The 23,363-nt window shown below is 39.1% G+C and overlaps 1 protein-coding gene across 14 annotated transcripts in view; it reads right to left on the bottom strand.

Moving 5' to 3' along the window:
* HTR4 (5-hydroxytryptamine receptor 4) overlaps positions 1-23,363 on the bottom strand; it is a 171,225-nt gene that overhangs the window by 142,833 nt on the left and 5,029 nt on the right. For 13 of the 14 annotated variants that reach the window (XR_011424926.1, XM_070232610.1, XM_070232603.1 and 10 more), the window contains exon 2: positions 3,849-3,921. Coding sequence is in view for 13 of the 14 variants with exons in the window: in XM_070232610.1 (XP_070088711.1) it covers positions 3,849-3,874 (26 nt within the window). In the remaining variant the exon portion in view is untranslated. Of the gene's footprint in view, positions 1-3,848; positions 3,922-23,363 lie in introns of those variants that run through there. The other variant, NM_001163982.1, reaches the window with a different exon arrangement.

The raw sequence follows: 23,363 nt of genomic DNA, 5'->3' as shown, positions 1-23,363 counted from the left end.
TTACTCTTCCTGGCACATAGTTTAGGTGTCTAATTAATGTATATCAAATAAACGAAGGAACCTTCACATTTTATTTACACATGGAGCAACATTATTTAAACATCGGATAAATCCGGGGCTGGCCTGGTGGCACTGCAGTAAAGTTCGCACATGCCGCTTCTCGGCAGCCCAGGGTTCGCCAGTTCGGATCCCGGGTGTGAACATGGCACAGCTTGGCACACCATGCTCTGGTAGGCATCCCACGTATAAAGTAGAGGAAGATGGGCAGGGATGTTAGCTCAGGGCCAGTCTTCCTCAGCAAAAAGAGGAGGATTGGCAGTAGTTAGCTCAGGGCTAATCTTCCTCAAAAAATAAAATTAAATAAATAAATAAATATCAGATAAATCCAATTGCTACAAAACAAATGGAGTTGGACATTGGTCACATTTTGGCTACCTAGCCTCCATTCACCCTTCCTAAAAAGCACCAACTTCTCTGGAGGGCTTAACTTTCCTCCACTACATGTCATCTTCCTGAGCAGTACCGGCCTCCCATTCTGAAAGCTGGACAGCAAGTGGTCACATGACTTAGCTTGGCCAATCAGATGATATCTCCCAGGACTCTGACTCAGTAGCACATAGAAAGAGGAAATGACTGGACACTATCCATGATGCAGAAATGTACTCACGACTTCTTCTTGTGGTTGGCCATTGTTCCACTTTCTAGCTCTGCTCGAACCCTCAAAGTTCTCATTTATTTGCAAGCCTGGTCCTCAAGCATTTTCACCTTAATTCTTTGAGCCTGTACATTGTAGCTTTCCCCAAATTATCTTTGAATATGCTATCAAATTAGTTTCTGATGCTTGTAGCCAACAACACTGATTGATATATAATAGCAAGGACCATGCTGAATTAGCAAACTCAAATAAAACCAAACAAACAAAAAATGAAGTGGCCAGTATGGCTTGGCAAAATACTTAATTGTTAGATATTTTACACCTCAAATGATACCTAGGATCTCTCTGTCCCTTGATATGCAGGAAAAATTAGCTGGAGCCTCTCAAGTCTACAGCCCATAGAAGTCTAAAACTTCCTCTTAGATTTCTGAAGTTTCCCCGGGCATTTATACTCTTCTGCTATCCTTTGCCTTTTGGGTGTCCATTTTCACACACGCATTCTCTCTTCCAAATCACATTTACCCAGGCAGGAAGGTCAGGCATCTCACCAACACACACTCACACACACACATATTCACCTAAAATACAGCAGTATAGTACAAGTATAGTATAGTAGGAGGGAGTGTGGTTATATGACCTTGAGAAGGTTACTTAGCCTCTTCCTGCCTTAGTTACCACACATTGTAAAACAGGGATAACAATGACATGGGCCTCATGGAATTGCTTTAAAAGTTAAATGGAATAATACACGTTAAGTTTATAGCTCACACATAGTAAACATTTAACACTCAATTCCTAGCCAAGTTAAAAAACTTTGCTGAAGAACTGGGCACTGGGAGAGGTCAACACACACATCCTACACATTTGAAACAAGCTAACACATACAGATATGCAACCTAACTCCTCCCAAAATCCCTGACAGCCACCAATGCCACTGGATGCTTCGCCCTTTTCCAAGCAGAGCCCATACTCTCCGTCTTCTCTGAATCTTCTCTCTTCTCCAACCTTCTCCCTCCTCTGTTCACTCATGTTCCTGTCCTCAGAGGAAGTAAAAAATTCCTCTCCTGTTCCAGGGACCTAGGCCCTTCTGCTCTCACTGGACATAGGCCCTTCACCAAGTGATGATATCTCCCTACCAGAAAAAGAATTTCCGGTTCCCGCTCTCAAAATGATAAAATTTACTCAACTTTGTTATACCCAGAACATCAGTTTCTAGACCCAGTTGTTTGCATATCACCCTGTGATTTTTTTCACATTCAATCATTAATGAATATTTTTAAATTACGTAATACTTTTTCCTTTAAATAAACTTACTCTTAAATTTTAAATAAATGTCTTTTAACATGAAATTTTATTTCACCACTATAAGTGGTAAAATAGTATTACTCACCACAATAAGTTTACCTTAAAATAAATATTTATTTTAAAATAAAAAAGATGTTCATATAACACCCAAATTATTATGCATTACTAATGATCCATGCATCACAATCTAGTAATTGTGAGCCTAAAGTACGTCCTTTATTATGAACACCCAGAGGCTGGACTGGGAAGTGAATGAGTGGAAAGTCTGTGGCATTTGCATGTTACTAACATTGTGGGGAGAGAGGGAGAGTGGGTGAGAATGAGCATATGTTGATGGGATCAGGTTAGAAATCTGACGGAGAGGATGGTCCAGAGACAAGATTCTGGGACTGATATCATCTTGTATCCTGCATGGCTGTTCCATAGCACCCAGGAGAACAGCTAACGTTCATTTTAATTGAATTGTATTCCGTCGTTAGAATCCAGTGCTGCTATAAATAAATGTTGAAAAGCTAGAAAAGTGAGGGATCATAATAGCTGAATTATCCAAAAAGAAGTGCATTTTAACCAAGTGACGAAGTTTGATACAGTATCTGAAACTCAAAACAATTTCATAACCTATCACCATTTTGCTCACTTGGCCGTTCAATTAACAAAAATAAAATTGATATTCTCTAGATTCCATTATACTTTCTCTGTACAAATAATGTCACAAACTTTTAGAGGAAAATTAAACAAACAGCACTGACCTCAAAGTCTGTGTTAAAGTCTTAAGACTCTGCCCCATGTCAATGTGTTAGGTAAATAAAGTCCACAATGCTTCCATTGAGAGTGTATAAAATTATTGCTAAAAATACAGAGCCTCTTGCATCTCTAGGTGTTCTAGAACACAAAACTATTTGAAATATATGTAGTAATAGCAATGACTGGCTGATCACCAGTTCTTCAATAAATACCCACCATGTGCCAGGTATTATGCATGAGACACTTTCCACGCTTAAGGAATTTCCAGGTTTGAGGTGATAGCACACCTGTGCAACTCAAGTCACTTTTACACTAGAGCTTCCGCCAAGATATCTGACAGCTCCTCTTTGTCGCAGCTTTCTGCCACCTCAGACACAGAGGCACAGTGCCCCTGATCTATACCCAAAGCTTTTCCACAAGGCTCAAGTGAAAGGGAAACTGCTCCTGCGATTGCACGAGGAAGCTATTTGTTTTCAGAATGTCTTCCAGCTATTGCTACCTACAGCTAATCCTCAGCCTCAAGGGCCAATTCATAACATTTAAACCTTATTGAATACAAATTTCTTCACACTATTTGGTTGTACCAAATAAAATGCAGCGAGCCTTTAAAGAAAAAACTTCCCTAGGAGTCATCCTACTATTTGATCTCCAAGGGTTGCAGGAAAACAAAACAAAAGCCTTTTAGTTTATATAACTACACTATGCAACTATCATGGCACATAATCCAATGACCTCGTTGACAAAAGAAATGAGCAAACTAGAACCTGTTATAAAAAGCTATCTGAATACGTATCTAAAGTTTAGATGTACAGATGGATATTCTTAAACTATTTTTAACCCATTTAAATACATCTTCTTTCTTCCTATCGTAGAGATGAAGATCTGTTTTAACGTAACAGCATCTCCCATAATGCAGACCTTTAATATAGGCATCTGGAAACATTTACAGCCATAGCATATTTAACACTTAAGTAGAAATGAAAAAAGCACTAATAACTGAATAGTACCACATTCATGATTATATATGAAACGAAGAAAATTCATATCTATTAGCTTTGTAACTCAACTAAAACAGATTTTTCAGAAGCCTCATAATTCAAATGACCATAATTTATAGCACAATATAGACAGAAATGTAACATACCTCACATTAGCATCAAGTTCGTCCATTACAGGAAATAGGCATGGGTGAAGTGGATTTCAGTGCCCACAGGGTCCTATAATAAGGGAATAAAAAAGAGGTAATGTAGGAAAATAAAAGTCTAAGTTAAAGGAAAAAAATGCCTAATAATCATTGTTTTCTATTTATCAGAATTTTTGTTTTGTAGAGTACCAGAAAAGTATTTCATAAACAATACTACAGCAAAAGGCTATTGGCATAGTGAGGTATGGCATAGCTGAATATTGCAAAAAGTTTCTTTACATTTTACTAATCTCCTGGAGATTAAAACCAACAAGTACTTCTTCTCACCTCGTCTTAGTCAGTTTACTTGTTATTCTTCTTCTCCTCCCGGAAACATGGCTTATTTACATGGTCTGCATTAGGACTTTGCCTAAAATAGTCAGCCATCTTGTTTCCAAAAGGATTTTTGGGTTTTTTTTTTTAAATCCTTTTTGAGAGGGGGTAATCATATATTCCTTTGAGAATCCAGTAAACTCTTGAGAACTCTCTGCCTAGAAAAAAAATACACATGCATGCACATACACACACACTTTCTGAGGAGCCCACCACTCCTTGAGGCCCATCCATGAACCCCAGGCTAAGAGCTCCCAATGGAAAGGGAGTTAAGTTTCAAACTACCAAAGCCCCTAGCATAGACTCTCAGAAGACCTCCCCCGGTTTAATGGGTGGGCACTCACTGATCTCCTCCAAACCGGCCCTCTCAGTTGACTGTGCAGTTTCATTTTTCAGACGAATGCCTATGTTTTTCATCGCGTTTGTTCTACAATATGGTGAATCAGAGAACGTGGGGCCAGAGCCTGGTCTGTTTCTTCCAGGGTTACCCTATGCAAGTCCCTTTTTCCTTCCAAAATTCATCACCCACTTCTCAATAAACAGAAGAGACTGGAAGAGATGATCTCTGGGTTCACTTTCAGCTCTGATATTCTTTAATTCCATCTGCTGGCTTTCTAATCAAATCTTACCAAGAAGAAACCGTAAATCTGTTTAGCTACATAACAGAACCGTGAAACTCAGCCTGAGCTCTTGGATGCTTTGGTTGGGGTGGACCAAACACATATGCTGGCAGCCCACCAGAGCTGGAAAGGATGGGATCTCTCTGTGCTTTTCAATATTTGTTCTTTAGAGCCTCTAAGATTAACATGGGCTCCCATGGGCATTTCTGGGTGTTGGGCAGGTGTGGGGAAAATGCAGCCTACAGCACTCTGAACCTCCTATTAAGCTCAAGCAAAGTAGCTCTGTCCATTTCTATTTGTTTTATGTTTTGAATTCGGAATGACGTTTCGGTTAACAATGGACCGCATATACAACAGTGATCCCATAAGACTAGTACCATGCAGCCTAGGTGTGTAGTGGGCTATATCATCCAGGTTTGTGTAGGTACACTCTATGATGTTCACACAACGAAACTGCCTAACACCACATTTCTCAGAACATATCTCTGCCATTAAGTGACACATGACTGTATTTGAAATACTTAAGTACAAAGCCCTAACTATTGAAGCTACAGGGCTCCATCCTCTTTCCTCCTTTATCTGAAATCATTCCTCAAGTGATCACATCCATTCCCATGGCTCAAAATACAGCCTCTTCACTGAACATTCCCAAAGCTACAGCTCTAGCCTAGGCCTTTCCCAGACTCATATCAGCTACCTGACATCTCAACTTGGGTGATTAAAAAGCATTTCAAACTGAACTCTTGATTTCCCACTCTCAACACAAAAACCTGCTGCTCCCCTAGTGTTCTGCATCTCAGTAAATGGCTTCACCATTTACCCAGTTACTCAGACCAAACATCTTCTTTTTCTCACACTCTACAACTAAACTATCAGCAAGCTCACGCTCTACTTTGAAAATGATTCTTCAACCTGACTCTTTCTCATTACCTCCAAAACCAGCACCCAGGTCCAGGCTACCATCTCCTTTCCCAGGAATACCACCACACCCTCCTAACTGGTCTCTTGCTGGCTCCACTATCATCTCTTCTCCCCACAGTACCCAGAACGGTATCTTTAAAATGAAAGTTAGATCATTTCTTGCTTGCATAAAATTCAGTGGCTTCCTGTCACACTTGGAATAAAATCCAGACTCCTTATCATAGCCAACCAGACTCTCCATCACATGGTCCCAGCTCCTCTCCAGTCTCAATGTTAGCCATGCCCTACCCCTCCTCATTGCCTTTGAGCTCAATGGTTTTGCTACCTCCCTTGACCATAGAGTGGGCTTTCTTAGCGCGTTTTCACTTGTTTCCTTTCCCTGGAACGCTACCATGTAGATCACTCCCTCATTTCCTTAGGGATACTGCTCCAATGTTACTTCCTCATAGAAGTCTTCCCTGACCACCTAAATAAAACTTCAGACTTCATTTTCTAAAAGTGTCTATCCCCTTTATCCACTCTATTTTTTCTTCCGAGTACATACATTACATATACTCAATTGTTTCTTTATTAGTGATCTGTCTCCCTCACTGGAATGTAAGTTTCAAGAGAGTATAGCAATATTTTGATCACTATTATATCCTCAGTGCCTAGAAAAATGTCTGGTATATTATATTGTCTTCATAGATATTTGTTGAGTCAACTAAGTAGCTAGTTAGTTTTGCAAATGAGGAAACTGAGGTTTGAGAGTTTGTGACTCTCTCACTGGGAGGAAATATATGCACTATCCTAGAGTACAATATTGTAATTTTTGAAAGTGGAAAAAAACCTTTCATCTTATTTGGTTACCCTTTACTAAGCATTAACAAGTACCAAACACTGCCATTTCCCTCCTCTTTCAAACTCTGAGTCTTTACCTCTTTTGTTAGATGAAGAAAATAAGGGTCAAAGAAGTTATTTGTCTTGCCAAAGTTGCACAGCTAGCACTTGATCAAACTGGGAATAGAATCCAGGGCTGTGAATTCCAAAACTCAAGCTTTCTCTTGCATAGTTCTTGTCATCATATCACGCTTCTTCCCACTAGAGCAAGGGGATCTCCTGAAGAAAGTAGATATAATGCTATATTTTCTGCTGGTAATCGATTCCCTCTTTCTCTGAAAACAGTGCCTTGATTTTCCTTCGTGGAACAACCCCTCCCATGCCTCAATCCCTAGCCTCAGTCATAAGCACATGACCAGGACTGGTGATGGGGTTCAGGGCACATTGATTACTTTGATTTAAAGTTTCTTAAATACTTAAGAAACAGCCAGTGCAAAAAGGACTCTCTGACTCTCCTTTGTCCCCCTGAGAGCAGGAAATAAATCTCCCAAGTGAAAGGTACTCTCCTTGCACTAGGAGGTAGAGAGACATCCTTATCATCAGAGAGAGGAAATTCAGAGTCAAGAAGGATGTGCAAACAAACTCTGTTTATTTCTTCACTAGTTACTATCCAAGCCTAAGTTTTTTTTCATCTTCTCAGTTCCTCACAAATTTATTGTTTCTTTGTCTAAAAGGTATAAAAGCTGTCTGCTTTGGTCATTTCTTTGACTCTCATATTCTTATAGAATCCCCATAAATGTGAAATTAAAATTGACTTTCTCCTGTTAATCGGTCTCCTGTCAGTTTAACTCTTAGACCAGCCAGAAGAGCCTAGAAGGGTAGAGGAAAACTTTTTCCTCCCCAACGGTTGGCATAGCCAGCAGGATTCACTTCACTGGCTGGACACTGCTCACTCCAAGGCTGCTGCAGCTGAAAGATCCTGGGATCTCTGATAAAAAGCCAGCAGAAGGTAAGAACACTTACTATATCACTCTCCTGGATCTCTGCTTTCAGGGTCCTATGGAAGCAAGAATAGTAAGAGTCCTTCTTTCCTTTTCTAAATTTAGATTAGCAGGAGAAAATATTTGTGGAACTCATTCCTTAGACACAGCAACTCTGGTAAAGATTTGGTAATCAGTATTGTCAGTTTTTATTGATCCTTTTCCTCCCAGAGATGGTCACTGTTTTTCTTTGTCTCTGTCTATTGTGTCTTTTGTCATAAGGAGAAAACACAGGGCAGAATGCAGGCATAGGCCCTATAAGCCTGCTGTTCGAGCTGGCCTCATAGACTGGTGGGCTCATGGTTCTCACCAGATCAGCATCTATTTAAACAAACTTTGTTGTGGGTCCCCTATGTAAAAACTGGATGAGGTTTTCCCTTTCATGTCGTTCTATGTCTTGAGAGCTTGACTTTGTGACCAGTGAGAATATTCTCTCTGGTCTCCCCTATCTGAGAGATGCACTTACCAGGCCAGAATGCACCTTGGTGGCGAGTTGAATAGACTGGGGTTCTGAGACATGAAGCCACAAACAGCTCTCTTTGTCCAGCCATGCCAGCTCTCAGGGGAGTTTGTCATGAGGGATCTCAGACCATAACGGGCCTTTGTTGTCCCTATCTTGATTGCTTTGTTAATGCTAGAAATATTCCATTTCAGTAGAGCCGGCCCAGTATCACAGGTTAGAGGGGCTGGACTGGAGGCATCTCACATTCCCATGAGAGACAAGAGACACTGTTTTCACTACACCATCCTTACTGCCTGTGCAACAAAGGCCTTTACTTTCTTAGACTATCGTTGGGAATAAGCTTTCTGGATCTTATACAAGCGTTGCATATTTTACACTTTCTTGTGGGATGCCTCTTCCATCCTTGTGTTTACTGGTTTGAGCACCTATTGAGATTAATATAAGATCCTACTCGTCAATGGTCAGATGATGATCCTTTAATTGGCTATATTTGAAACAAAAAGAAAGTTTTAGAGAGCTCTCATCCTACACAATTGTTTTATTGGTACCTATAAGAAGACCAAATTAAAAAGTGGATACAAAGAAATATAATGGCTAGCCTTCAGGACTCCTTTTAACAAGATGAAAGAACGGAAATTAGAACAAAAATTAAAACTCCACATACAGCGTAAATTCCTCCTTCTTAAAATCCGAAGAATATCCTAGTACACCTGCTTATTTTATGTCTAAGAATTGCAGTCCCAGAAGCTGTAGATATCTTTAAAAAAAATATTGAAAGCAACTGTCCTTATCTCAAAAATCTTTCAAAACTAAAAAGAAAAATGCAGCTCAAGAGGCAATCCAAAATGCATCTATTCCTTTTTGCTAATCCTAAAACCTCCCCTATTTACCTCAAAAGGCTTGTAAATTATTGGCCTTAGGAAACCAAAGTCCTTCTTGGAGGAACTTTCATTCTTTTTCTGTCCTTTAAAGTTATAAATCTTATCACGTCTTTGAAATGTAAACACACCCCAAATTGCCCAAAACTGAAGGGGGAAGAAAAGGAAAAGAAGCCTTTTTAAAAATACAAACTGCTCCACAGCTTCCATAAGATTATTCGTCAAGAGCAAATACAAATCCTGAAAGTCTTCTCTATAACTAGTAGAAAGCTTTAGCCAACTGAGCGGGGAAAACTTCACTTATTGCAACAGTTATTTATAAACAAGTGAGATTTATATTGTTATTCCTGATAAACAGCTGAAATTTTAAAATGAAACCTACAAGATCTCTGTTTGTGTGTACGTTTATGTATGTATGTTATAGATATGGTATTTTCCTACCTCTGGATGGTATCGCCAAAATTAATTTGTAAAAAAGTTTTATGTAGTTGGCTTAAAAATAAGCATTTATGAATTAAGTATTTCTAAATCTCAGAAATATAATAGAAACTAACCTAAATATTTTTCAAGTTCACGCGATTTAGGATAATTTTTGGTAAATAAAATCCTGTTTAAGTTTGTTGTTTAATTAATACAGACATGTCTTTAGAGTTATCACATTAAATATAATACTTTTATTCTACCTAGGTTTGCTAAAAGTCACATAAGCTCATGTTATCTCTGTTACAAAATCTGTCAGCTAAATGAATAAATAATAACTTGAGTTGATGGCAAACTGCTTTAATGTCTCATGAAATTTTCATGAGCAATCTAAGTATGATTGTTGAGAACAAATGAATTAAACAGATGTAAATGAGATAAAGAGTTTTTAGATGAACTTTTTAGCAATGATTGTTTTATGATATGTCTACTTAAATAGTTTCCCAAATCCTTTTGGTAACTTCCACCCTAAGAATTTTGCTAAGTTAAATTAAATGAACAGAATTCATCATTTAATGGGAAATGTGATCATTTCCAAATAAGATAAAATACTAAACCATTAATTGCTAACCAAGTCTAAGTTTACCTAGTTGTGTCTTCTTATTACAGAATAACTAAAGATGTTTGGGTCTGTTAGTAAATATGTCTTGTGCCACATTAAAAATTGTGCTATGAGGAAATGTATGCTTCTAGAAATTATGAAATATATTCATAAATTTACCAATTTACAGAACCTGGGTATAAAAGTTCACAAATGCTTACTTCTTAGTTTTCACTAGAAATTAAGATTTCTAAGGATTAAGAATTCTAATTAATATATGCAATTAAAGCTACTAGAAATAGTAAGGGAAACAAATCTGCATACAAGGAAAGTAGAATATATTTTTGGTTAGAAAAGGCATAAGTATGGAAATACATTTTTGTTGAGGGAAATTAAAATGATTTTGCCACAAAGTAAAGCTAGTTATGTCAAAAGGGAAAAAACAAGGGGCAAACTAAAATTGACAAAGTTGCATAAGGTTTATGGAAAAGGAATCTTTAGAAAGGTTTTTTTTTTCTTTTTCTTGGCATGATCAGGGCTGGCTAAGATTGGAGTGAATCTAATCAAGTAGTATCAAAAAGTAAACTGATGCAAAATTTAAATTTTGGTTTCTCTTTGTTAAAAGAACAAAGTTTTCTTGGACTATTGGTCTGCTCTTGATGCTAAGAGATTGTCAAGTGTTTTTTTAACATTTAAAATATTTTTCCTAGAAAAAAAATTCTGTGTTATCAAAATAATGTCCTGTGCTTCATGTTGTCTTAATGAAGTCTTTGATTACTTAAGAAATTGAATTTTTTCAATATTAAAAAATATAAGTTTTGATCAAACTATGTAAATGTATATTTGCTAGTGAATCTTTATCACTTTGGTTAAATAGATAATTAAGTGTATTTCATAATGATCTGTGATCCTATTTATTAGTCAAGTTGTCCAAATTTTTTGATATTTTTGACAAACTTCCCAAAATCAAATTCTAAATGAAGTCATTTGACCACTAGCTAACTTTGGAATTTTTCAAGAGCCCCTGAAATATCTCAAAAGATCTGCTCTCTCTCTATAAAAGAAAAAAGTCACACTAATTAGGCTTATTTGAAAGATTAAATTACATAGTCAAATAAGAATTAATACTAAGGCTTCTTTATGTTTTGTCTTCATCTTCAAGGAGATTCATGGAAAAGACTTTTGACAACTACAGGTGTTTGATAACTTTAAGATAATAAAACTAAACTGCGTAAGAATTTTCAGAACTAATGGAAAAACTGGATTCAAGCAGAACAAGAATTGATTACATGGGAATGAATAAAACTGAGCTGGATAATTATAATTTTATGACTTTTTTTTTGAAATATTGCTGGATCTTTTTTTGTTTGTTTCTTTTCCAGATATAAGAAAACCTTTCCTCTTAAGCTAACTATGACTCAGAAAAATTTGATAAAATATGCCTTTGTAAACAAAGATGAAACATTTATCTTTTTCTCCCTACCTAATCCCTCCAGAATTTGGAAACTTAGTGAGTATTCTTATTTTCATGGCAATATAGTTGTTTGCATAAGTTAGATAAGAATCTGCTCTCCTTGTAACAGGACACGATTTGAAACGTTGGTTGTATTGCCAAGGTTTGGCTGGAACGTCATATCTGAAAATGTGCGTAGGCTCAGATGTGACCAGACAGCTTTAAGGAAGTAAGGTTGACTTTATGGAACTTACAGTAAAGTCCCTTATAAAAATTGGCCTGGTACTTGCTTACAGAGTTCCTAGCAGCCTTACCAGATGAATAAGGAAAGTAACTTCCTAGCAGGCTCAGGAATCTCAAAATATTTTGGGGACCTCAAGAAGAGAGGAATTCACCCAAATCTATAAGTATTGCAGGCAAAGTCTGATGGCAAGTATTTGGCATGGCTTCCTAGCTTGAGAGGCTGTTAAAAGTTCAATCTGAAAATTCCTTATGAAAAGTTCCAGCAAAGCAGATTTAAAAGAGACTATATGATCAATCACTATTCTTCCTGCACTTATGTAAATAATCAACCCAAGTTTATTAAAACTAGACTTAATTTACAAACAAATTAGTCTTACTATGGTTACCTTTGGTAGAAGTTGAGGTGATTGTAGAGAGAAAAATATTATGTTTCAGTACATACACACTTATGGACATTAGATTCTATTTCTCTTAGTTGTCTTTGAGTTTTGCTTTCTACCTGTAAACTGGACTAGATCCTGAATTCTTCTAATTGTATCCAATGTCTGGCTACAACTTTCCAAAGTAATGTTTCCAATTTTTCTCCCACACTTCTGACTTAGAATCATTGAGAACTAAAACTGCCCTTCTTCCTGAAGCCTTGCAAACTGAATCTGAATGACTTCATATAAAATTCAGAGAATCACGCACCAATCCAAGTTTATCCAATCTTCATACCTTTTACTATGTAGGCCACTCAGGAAATTTGCCTGACCACCTGATGACATCACCAGAAACACTCAAATTGGAAAAGATGTTTCAACCCAGACATCTAGAAATCTTTCCTACTGGCTACCCTCAGAACTCAGAAACTGATTCATAATTTGCTCCAATCATTCACCATTGTTTTTCTTTTGTTTCCATAGAAATTCTTCATAAATACATGATTGCTTGCACCATAAGCCTAACTTTGGGAGCCTACCTAAATCACCAACTCCTGAAACAAGACATATCTCTTTAACTGAACTGACTTATTTTCAAGACTAAAAGATTAACTCAATGAAATAATTGGAGCAATCTACCAGCTCAGCTTTTAATACACAAAACTTCCAGGGAAGCTTCAGAGGAGGGAACTGATGAGGTTCAGGGAAGGTCACCCCAAAATATGCCACTTTGGTATACTGATTATTTTGAATTAAAGCTACTTAAGAAACTGCCAGTTGTAAGAAGGACATTCTAACTCTCCTTTGTCCCCCTGAAAGCAGGAAATAAATTCCCATGTGAAAGGTACTCTGCCCACACCAGGAGGTGGAGGGACACCCTTATTGCCAGAGAGAGGGAATTCATGGTCGAGAAGGCTGTGTAAACATACTCTGCTTAGTTTATTCACTAATTAGTACCCAAGCCTAAGTTTTTTCTTTTGTAAGTTCTTCACAAATGTATTGTTTCTTTGTCTGAAAGGTATGAAAGCTATCTGCTTTGGTCACTTGTTTGGGCCTCATATTTTTATGGAGCCCCCATACGTATGAAATTAAATTTGATTTTCTCCTGTTAATCTGTCTTACGTCAATTTAATTCTTAGACCACTCAGAAGAACCTAGAAGAGCAGAAGAAAAAATTTTCCTCCCCACTACTGACCAACCAGAACAGTCCATTCTCTGGCCATGATTCGTTAGCTCACCAGCTAGACTAGTGAAAGCTAGCTCTGGGATTTTTTGTAAGAAAAAGTCTCTCTTTCCCCTGGTGTTGCTAAACTGACAGACTTTCAGTCTGAAGCTATCAGTGGCCAGGCCATCATCACCACTCTGTGAGGAGAGCCTGTCTGAGAAATAAGCTAACCCAAGGGAAAGCAGACAGAGTGCCAGTGTCTTGATGACATAATTTGAGGTGTAAAATCCAGCAGTATCTTAGTTTTACACTTGAACTTCCCAATTATATGAGCTAACAAATACCTTTTTTTTTCCTCCATAAGCCAGTTTGAGTTGGGTTCCAGCTATTATTTGCAACCAAAAGAATCCTGAGTAATAGACAAGAAAATCAATATCATGTTTGTATATAAACTAGAAGGAAGAAAAACTGGAGCTAAGAAAACCAGTTAAAAGATAGCTAAAGTTCACCTCACTGAAACTGCATTTGAAAATGTTATAACATTGGGAAAACCTTATATATTCATAGGCAATATATATACTTATATTTTGCTCATTGAAACCCAATGAGCCAATTTAACATGACTGCCATTTAACAAGCCAGTGAGACGGCATGTGTTCTGTAAGAGAAAGGAACAGTAACAGAAGAGAAGTTGATGATTAGTAGCTATCCTGATTTGATTAGTCAATCACAGTCCACTATTTTCTGTCATGCTCACCAGGGACAACTAATCAGAGCCATGACTATAGGGACATCTCTTCTTGGGAAGATTGTATAGAGTGAGAGTGGTGTGCAAGGAGCCAGTGTTTTATCTTGCATACTTATATTTCTGTCTCCTTAACAAACATTATCTAGTTAATTAAAAACAATCAACTGAGAGCATCTCCTATGCTCAGGTACAAGCTATGTCACTTCTAAAAATTCTGCCAATTTGAAATTAAGTTAGACCTTCTGTGCCTGTGTATGTGTGTGTGTGTGCGTGTGTGTGTTTTAATGACACTCATGCTGTATCCTTGTCTAAGGGACAAGGAGAGCTACCTTCCATGTTGGTTTCCTTCAGAAAGACAGTCCCAGATCATTATAACCAGAAAAAGAACATGGCAAGTCCTAGGAAAGTGGGAGGAGGGAATCAGACAAGCCCTTCTACCAGGTGACGTACAAGGGAAGGTCTCAGTATTCTCTTAGGGCCAGGACAAGCTCAAGCTACTGGAATTATTCAAAACATTTTGTCACAAAAGTAAAACTACAGTAACCTACAACTCTATCAGATTCCTTGGAGCTTCTTTTCCTCGTTGTATACATTGACACTGATCTTTCCTCGAAAAAGGAGGAGAAGGAGAAGGAAGAGATCCTCTGATTTATGCCACCCAATGCTGATTCCAACCCTTAGTTTTCTGGCTTACAAATTTCAAATAACTAAAGGGCAAACCCAAAAGGTAAGCATACCCTATCTTTATCCTTGTTCTTTTATTCAGAATACTCTGAGAGATTGCGGTGGAACAGTTGTTAATGGTTAACAGAAGGTGTGTAGTTGCATCTCTATTAAGAGAAGTGCAAGCACAGGGCTCACCTGTAAACACTCCCCAACTATTGGAGTGAAATATCGATGTAGTTTGGTACAGGGCCAACATCTGCCAACCTGGAGCTGCGTCCTAACCTCAGCTTGCTTTGCTGCACTTGGGCGTTCTTTTCTTGGGTTTTGGCTCAATGGCCGGATGTCAACACATAAGTATGCCTGGATTGACCACGTTTCTTTATAGAGCATGCCTACTTGGGTTAAATTTCTACAGTAAAGGGCATATTCCAATACTTTTGTTTTGGACAAGTGTCAGGAATAATTATTTATTTTAATAACCATATTGAGGGTGAGAGTTTGACATAATGGAAGGAGTACTGGACCAGGAGTCACTAGGCCTGGGTTTTCAGCCTGACCCTGCTACTAACTCACTGTTCCCATTCTCAAGCAAGTCTGTTCACCAATCTGGGTCTCAATTTCCCCAACTGTAGAATGGACTGGGCCAGAGGGTGTTGGGCGGGGTGAGAAAAGGGAGAAATTTCAAGTAATTAGAGCTTCTCAGAAGTTCAAAGAAATTTTGAACAGGTGAGTTGCTTGTCACTGGAGGCATTTAGGGAGCACGTGACTGTTTAAGGATGTTTAAATGAGAACTGTGATTTTAGTGACCGATAGGGTTTCTTCCAATGCTAAAATTGTAGGACTGTGATGGCCCATGTTAGTTCTGCCTCTCCTATCCCCAGCCAAAGACCAAGTTTTCCAATCATTTTCCAGTTTTACAAAAGGATGCACCCTCAATTCATATAAACGGTCTCAAACAGGCTCCATGTACTTAGCATGATCACAGACATTTCTGAGCAGGTAGGACAAAAAGAAGAGTAATGTAATATGTAATCAAACACGGCCAGATACCTGGTAAGAGTTAGCTGTCAAATGTCAGTTGTTGGCCTCATCACCTCGCTGCCCTAACTCTCTGCCAGCCATATGTCCCAAAACATGCAGCCTCACCAGGATCAAAGACACAAGCACCCCCCAAATAGTCTTCTACAGCCCATGGCAGATCAGGTGGATCAGGATGTCCTAGTCTCCTTTACTGTGAAAAAAGTTCTTGCATCATCTGAAAACTTGCAACTGTGCAAATTCTCACTAAATCACAGAAGAAAATTCTTCTCCTCAGATATTTACTCGGACTTTGTTTCCTGGAAAATATTTGGAATTTGTAGGATGCTGTCTCAGCAAATTTTTTTACCTCAAGCAGTTAATACATACTCTTTAAAAGAACTTCTCTTTTAAATTAGTCCTGAAAAAGATCATATTAATTGTTTATTTAGGCATCTAAATGGCAATGTACAAGTAAAAATGTGTATAAGCCATTATAAAAAAAAAAAAAAAAACAAGAGCCTGTGATCCAGAAGCTGGACCTTCATTTGCAAGTGTCTCTTTCTAGGGCTCGTAATCAAAATGCCATTTGGGCTAAGTTGTCTAGAAAGATTTAGTCCTAAATAAAAAGCTTCTAGGTGTTTTATTTCCATGACTGAAAATCCATACAGATGCCAATTCAGTTACGCTTAAGGGACCACCATGCTGACACGTACAGCTAGGATGCAAAATGGCTTTTCACTTTTTTCCAACTAACTAAGAAAATATCCTTCCTGGGTAAATAAACATTTTTCAGCCAGGAACTTTAGCCTCTTTGTCAAAAACTGATTTTAAAAAGAGCCCTTAACCTACGAAAGAATGTTGAAGAGGCATACTCAATCCACCTTTTGGGGAAAAGAATGGATTATAGGAAAAGTAAAGGAGAACCATGAACTTCCCTTTCATGTAGCACTGAACAGTGTATATCTGATGAGGATTTTAGGCTGGTTACTTCTAAAAACTGCAGATGAGAAGGAGGCTCTGAGGAGTGGAATTTGCTTGCCCTTTGATGAGAGACGTTTGCATTTGTGAAGGAAGTCTCCATCTGGGGGGTGTGTTCCTCTCTGCACCAGGAGGAAGGTGGTATGGCCTTATCTCTGGAAACTCTTAATGGAGAAGTCAAGGACTTAAGTTGTTTACTGTCTGGCAACCTCATGTAACTGCCCCCCACCCCCAGCATCCTCCTTTGTCTTTAGCTGAAGATAATATTTAAGGTGGTATATTTAATATTTAGATTCTTATCTAAAAGTTATAGGACCACCCAATAACCAGACCCTACCAGCACTGATACCATTTTAACAACTCTTTTTACATATTCTTTCCTTTGTCTTGTAAAGAGAGAACTCACATACCTATGCCTTAAATTCAGCCCTACTCTCAACCCATGTTTGCAGCAGCAGTGGCAGCAGCAGCAGCTCCTCCTGCCCGTAGGTCCTATCCTCACGCAGCAGCTCTGACTGCCCATAGATCCTGTCCCCATGCTATTCTCTAAATAAAAGAGCACTACTGCCAGACCTTGAGAGTCCAAGAAATCTTTCTTTCAACTCCTCGGCTCACCGACCCCGCATCATATCTAGAGCATTCCTAGAAATCAGATTTTTTTAAAGGAAGAGATTTCCGCCCCACCAAAGAATGTGACGAGGAGAGTGAGGTTACAAGAAATCAGATCCAATTAAATACAGATCTGGATATTTCATGATGGAAAAAAGAAGATTCAGGAGGCATTTATTTATATATTTACTTTTCCGATCACTTGAGTAATGTCTCACTCCCAATACGGCCACAGATTCTATGAGGAAAGAGATATAGAACACGATCAGTTAATTACTTGCTGAATGACCAGTCTGACAGGATATGAAAGTTCTACTTGATAATTAGAGAAGGAATTAGCCTTGTCTTTGTGTCTCCAAAGGAGAGATGTGTGGAAGCCTCAAGAGAAGTTTGAGACTCACTATGAAGTAGCTCCTGCAACATCCAAGCTGTCCAATTATTGACCTGTGTGCCTTGGCAAGCAACAAGGTCCACCTCAGTGGGAGGCTCAAACAGAAGGCAGAAAACCATCAGTCAGTCACGTCTGAGGGGAGGAAGAGAGACTTGGATGATTCTGAATTCTGATGAAATCCAGGAATGCAATGAGAGCAGAACTAAATATGAGGCTGTTTACTGCAGAGCGCTGGTTCTCAAGTTTAAGCATGCATAAGAATCACCTGGAGGCCTGTTAAACACAATGACTGGGCCCCTCCCTCAAGTTTCTGATTCAGTAGGTTTAGAGTAGAGAATTTGCATTTCTAATAAGTTTCCAGGTATTGCTGATGCTGCTGGTCTGGGGACCACAATTTAAGGTAAAATATCCTTTCCCGAAGTGTGGTTCTCATGTCACTGGACAAAGCACATGATATTAGGCAGTAGGTGGATACAGCATTAAAGTACGATTGGATAATATGGTGAAAATACGTTCTCTTTTCATTTTCTTTTTTAATCACTGTTATTTATGTTGAAGAAAAGGACTCAAATTAGAGTTAGGTTATCTTTGACACCTTCCTGATATTTGGTAATCTCTCCTTTATAATAAAGAAAAACAGGTCCCAGGCTCACAGTCTTTTGCTAGAAACACTATTGTCTTACTGAGGTCCCCTAAAGAAGTAGATCTTGAGATGAGGATTAAATAAATGAGGATTAAATAAATAAATAGTTATTTGGCAGGTGCAGGTATACTGGTGGAGTGATGAGGAAAGGGCATGAAAGGCAGCCAATGAAAAAGGTATTATTAAGCCACTGAAGCTTAATACCACAGGGAAGTTCCAGGAAATGGTGTAAAACATGTGCCTCAGAGTCATCCTGGACAAGTAGGGAGAGAACTGGAGTACTGATACTCCCACACCATCATTTATTGGTCAATGGCTGTCCACAGGGGGACAGGATTCCCAGGCATCTACAGCCCACTGTGCTTTGAGCAGAGTCAATTCCAACAGACTGAGGGCAGCCCTCTAAAAATGTGCATTCATCATTGGAAGTCAGGATATGGTACACAGAAATGAGGAGAGCTGCAGGAAAATGGGAGGAACAATGACAGTATCTGCTCCAACCATTTAGCTGAAATCTGATACACTGTTTTGTGTATGTTGCATTTGTTTTTACAATCACCTTCTATTTCTTGCAATTGGTACTGGTTTTCACTGACATTCGCGTTTCTTGTAAAACAAATTTATTTAAAGAAAACTAATTGATCTAAAGAAAAGTGCTATGCAATGTTCCAGATGGCATGAGAAGGTGGCAAGACTCACAAAGGTAGTACTCAAATGACTAAAGTTTGGGAAACACTGACATAGTGGTTTAAAGCAGAAGTTGGCACATTTTTTTCCGTAAAGGGCCATTTAGCAAATACTTAGGCTTTTTCAAGCATAAGATCATCATTACAACAACTCAATTCTGTTGTAGTACGAAAACAGACACAGACAATAAATAAATGAACGAGCATGGCTGTTTTCCAGTAAAATACACTTATGGACACCAAATTTGAATTTCATATAATTTTCACTTGTCACAAAATAGTATTCTTCTTTTGGATTTTTCCAACAACTAAAAAATGTAAAAACCATTCTTAGCTCACAGGCCATACAAAAACAGGCAGCCGGTCAGACAGTTTGCCAACCCCTGATTCAAAGCACAGCCTTGGAATGTGTCCTAGTTCTATCAATTACCAGTATGCCCTTGGACAAATTACTTCTCTCAGCCTCAGTGGCTTCATCTGTATAATGGGGATAAGCATAATACCAACCTCACAAGGTTATTACAAAAAATAAATGAAACTGAATACTTATAAGGCAGGTGCCCAGTGAGTCCACAGTATAATGTTAGCCAGCTATTGTAACAAGGTGGTCTCCAGCTTGGCAGTGCCCCAGTCCCTGGAGGCTGGGTGGTCCTACTCCGCTTCTCCACAAAGGCAGCAATGCACCTGGGGGCTGATCTCCCCACCTTTGGGATGTGGTTACAGAAATTATCCCTCTTCTCTCTAGGATAGGTCCCTGAAAGCCAGGTCTGAGAATGCCCAAAGGGTCTTATCACCACTGATTTCAAAGGCCTGGAATTGGGAGCCGGTCAAACCAAAATTTGCATTCCATCTAAATTAAGTCTTCGAAATTAGTGTTTTGGACCTTGCAGAATTATGCTGTTGACAGCAGTGGTTCTCAAACATTAAAGTAACTAAAAATCACTTGCAAAATTGCAGATTCAGGTGCCTCAATCAAAGCATTTCTGAATCAGTAGGTCCAGGAATTCCATTTTAACAAACTTCCCGTGATTTTGGCGCAGGTGATTCATGAAGAGCAGTATGGGAAACGCTTCAAGGATGGATCACAATCCACCCCGGTGAGCACACCCTTCTGAAATCCTCTTTCATAGTTTTCCCATAGCTGTTTAAATGCCTCACGGGCTAAGAGACCAAGATTACAGTATTCGCTGTACATGCCAAGAGGAAGGTCTCTGCCAGCAATATTTACCTCTTCTGTCCTCACCCTTTTCCATTTCGTTGAACCTCCTGGAGAAGAAAACACTTTATACCAAACTCTCTGCTTCAGATATCGTGTGATGATTATCAAATACAATTAAGCGTGCCAGCACAATCTCAAAGGACATGGGCTATTTAGAGCTTAGACGAAGTTCTGGAGCAGAATCTGCATCTTTATGGGACCAATAAGATGGTACCTCCCAGAAGGCTGCTGCCCACAGTCTCCTTCCACTAGTTCCTAAACACACCCCTCAGGGAAAAGATAAAGTAGTACCTATAGATTTGAGAGGGGCTCATTCAACACAGAAGAGAAGACTCCCAGGGATGAAGCAGGGGACCAGTAATGACACGTTTCCATAACTGATGCTTGGGGAACACATTCCAGGTACTAAACCCTTCACATGTGTTACCTCATTTCATCTTCACATCACACGGTGAAGGACTACAGCAATTATCCCCATTTCACGGATGAAGAAATAAGGCATAGAAAGGAGATGCTGTCCGAGGCCACACCAGGCCACAGCTTCAGAGCCCAGCCCTTAAACCACTAAGTTATCCCATAAAGGATCCAGATCTCAACAGTCCTGCCTCTCAACTTCTCCAGCTCAGCTTTACTAACTAGATATTTATGTAGCTCCTCAAGACCTACTGACACTTAAAAGAGGCTAAGTTTGTGGCTGGCACCATGGCCGAGTGATTGAGTTTGCATGCTCCGCTTCGGCGGCCCAGAGTTTCACTGGTTCAAATCCTGGGCGCGGACATGGCACTGCTCATCAAGCCATGCTGAGGCGGCATCCCACGTGCCACAACTAGAAGGACCCACAACTAAAAATACACAACTATGTACCGAGGGTCTTTGGGAGAAAAAGGAAAAATAAAATCTTTAAAAAAACACACAAACAAAAAAGAGTCTAAGTTTTTATCAAGGCCCAACTTCTCTCTTAGCATCACGGGGCTCTGAGCTCCTCTGTTTCTCTGAGCACCAGGTCTCCAGCAGTTCAATGTGGTTAAGATATCCAGCCCACCTGTCTCGCACATCTGCTACTACTCATGAGGCTCAAATAAGACAACACATGTGAAAGTCCTCTGAATGCTGTAAAAAGTTGTCTAAAATGGTTATTTCCCAGCCTGTCATTTCCACAAATTATTTTAAAATGTTGAAAAGTGAGAAAGAGTGTATTCATTTTGTAGAATCATCCGTGTCAAAATCAGATTTTCCAGAGATCTGGGGTAGGTTGTAAAGTACCAAACCTGCAGATCTTCGTGGAACAGGGGAAATACTAATTCTACTTGGGAAGTAGACTATTTATCATGGCTCAATGTAATGGAAATTTCAGGGCTTGAGAGTCAGATGACCTGGGACCTACCACTAACCGACCTTGAGTGAGTCCTTCCTTCTCTCCTTCCAGGAGATACAATGCTGCTTGATGGTTAAGAAAGTGGTTTTGGGAGTCAGACTGCCAATGTTAAATCCATCACCTCCTCATGAGTGACCTTGGGCAAGTCACTTCACCGGTCTCGGTCTCAGTTTCCCAATTATAAAACAGAATAAGAAACAGCAGCAGGGCTGGCCCCGTGGCTGAGTGGTTAAGTTCGCGCACTTTGCTGCAGGCGGCCCAGTGTTTCGTTGGTTCGAATCCTGGGTGCAGACATGGCACTGCTCATCAAACCATGCTGAGGCAGCGTCCCACATGCCACAACTAGAAGGACCCACAACGAAGAATATACAACTATGTACCAGGGGGTTTGGGGGGAAAAAGGAAAAAATAAAATCTTTGGGAAAAAAAAAAAGAAACAGCAGCTTACTTTGTAATCATCCCAAAAACGGATTGATGAATGGATAAAAGATTGGATAGAAATATGATAAAGCAAGTTAGTAAAACGTTAGTTATGAGGTGAGTATATGAGTGTTCACTATACAATTCTTCTAATTTTTCTCTTAAACATGTTTTTTACAATAAAATATTGGGAAATTTTCTAAAAAGAGTTGTTAGAAGAGTCAGACAAGACATAGAGCTCTCAGTCATGCTCACAGTAAGTGCTTAGCATACATTAGTAATGATTATTTACTGTACGGGTAAAAGATGGGACAAGATGATAGATCCTTTCAACTCTTACAATCTGTAAGTCAGAGCTCAGCTAGGTGAGCCAGAGACATGACATGCATGAGCAGAACGAGAAGCTAGGCTACATGGCATAGAAACCAGAGGGCCAGAGAGGACCAGGATGCAGCCATAGAAATATCAGAAATGAGGAGGTATGCACGAACGGAAGCAGCAGGACTCTCTGCAGGGAATGCCTAAGATGAGGGAACCTCGAAAATAAAGGCAAGTGGCCATTATTACATGCCAAATAAATGTGTTTCTCTATCAAATCTCCTTTTGGTAGGAGAAATGCACTGGATTTGGAGTCAAATCTGAATTCAGATTCTGTCCCTGCCACACTAGCTGTGTGACAACAGGAGATATTCATCCAAGCATCCACTAGACCACTCACACTGGGAATGTCTACCTCAACTACAAGAGCGAACCCACGGCAACTATGCTTCCGCTGTGACTTCTTGGCTGCAAATAATTGGGCCAATCAGATTCTCTCTCTTGAGAATTTGAACCGACAGACACACTCATGGAAATGTGCCACATTAATGGCAGAGCAATGGGGAAAAGACTGTGACTCCTGGAGCTGAGTTCTCTGGAGATGGCCTGGTTCCAATCCTTCCCGGGGTCTAATTCCTTGAATTGATGAGAAAAGCTCCATGTCCTTCCAATAAATTCCAATTTCTGCTTAAACAAGCCAGTGTTGGCTTTTATTATGTATAAGCAAAAATATGTATTCACAATTAGCCTTCTAATAATACAAGAGTTTATTAGTTTCCGGGCCTTGATTTCCGCATCTGTAAACAAGAGAAACACCCCTTCTCTCAGGGGTTAATATAAAAATCAAAAAAGACTAGATGTATATAACTCCACAGTACATAGTAAATATTTGGTAAAGTATTTAAATTGCATCTGAGTCTCAGAATCACTAAATCTTTCTGAGTAAGTACTTGGAGTCACCTTGTTTAGGTGGAGAATGTGTGGTCGTGCAAAAAGAAACAGATGCTGATAGAAGATCTGTCCAG

The sequence above is a fragment of the Equus caballus genome, chromosome 14 (assembly GCF_041296265.1).
Source record: "Equus caballus isolate H_3958 breed thoroughbred chromosome 14, TB-T2T, whole genome shotgun sequence".
Taxonomy (NCBI): domain Eukaryota; kingdom Metazoa; phylum Chordata; class Mammalia; order Perissodactyla; family Equidae; genus Equus; species Equus caballus.
The sequence above is the reverse complement of the archived record's forward strand: the minus strand, read 5'-3'. Positions and strand labels throughout refer to the sequence as shown.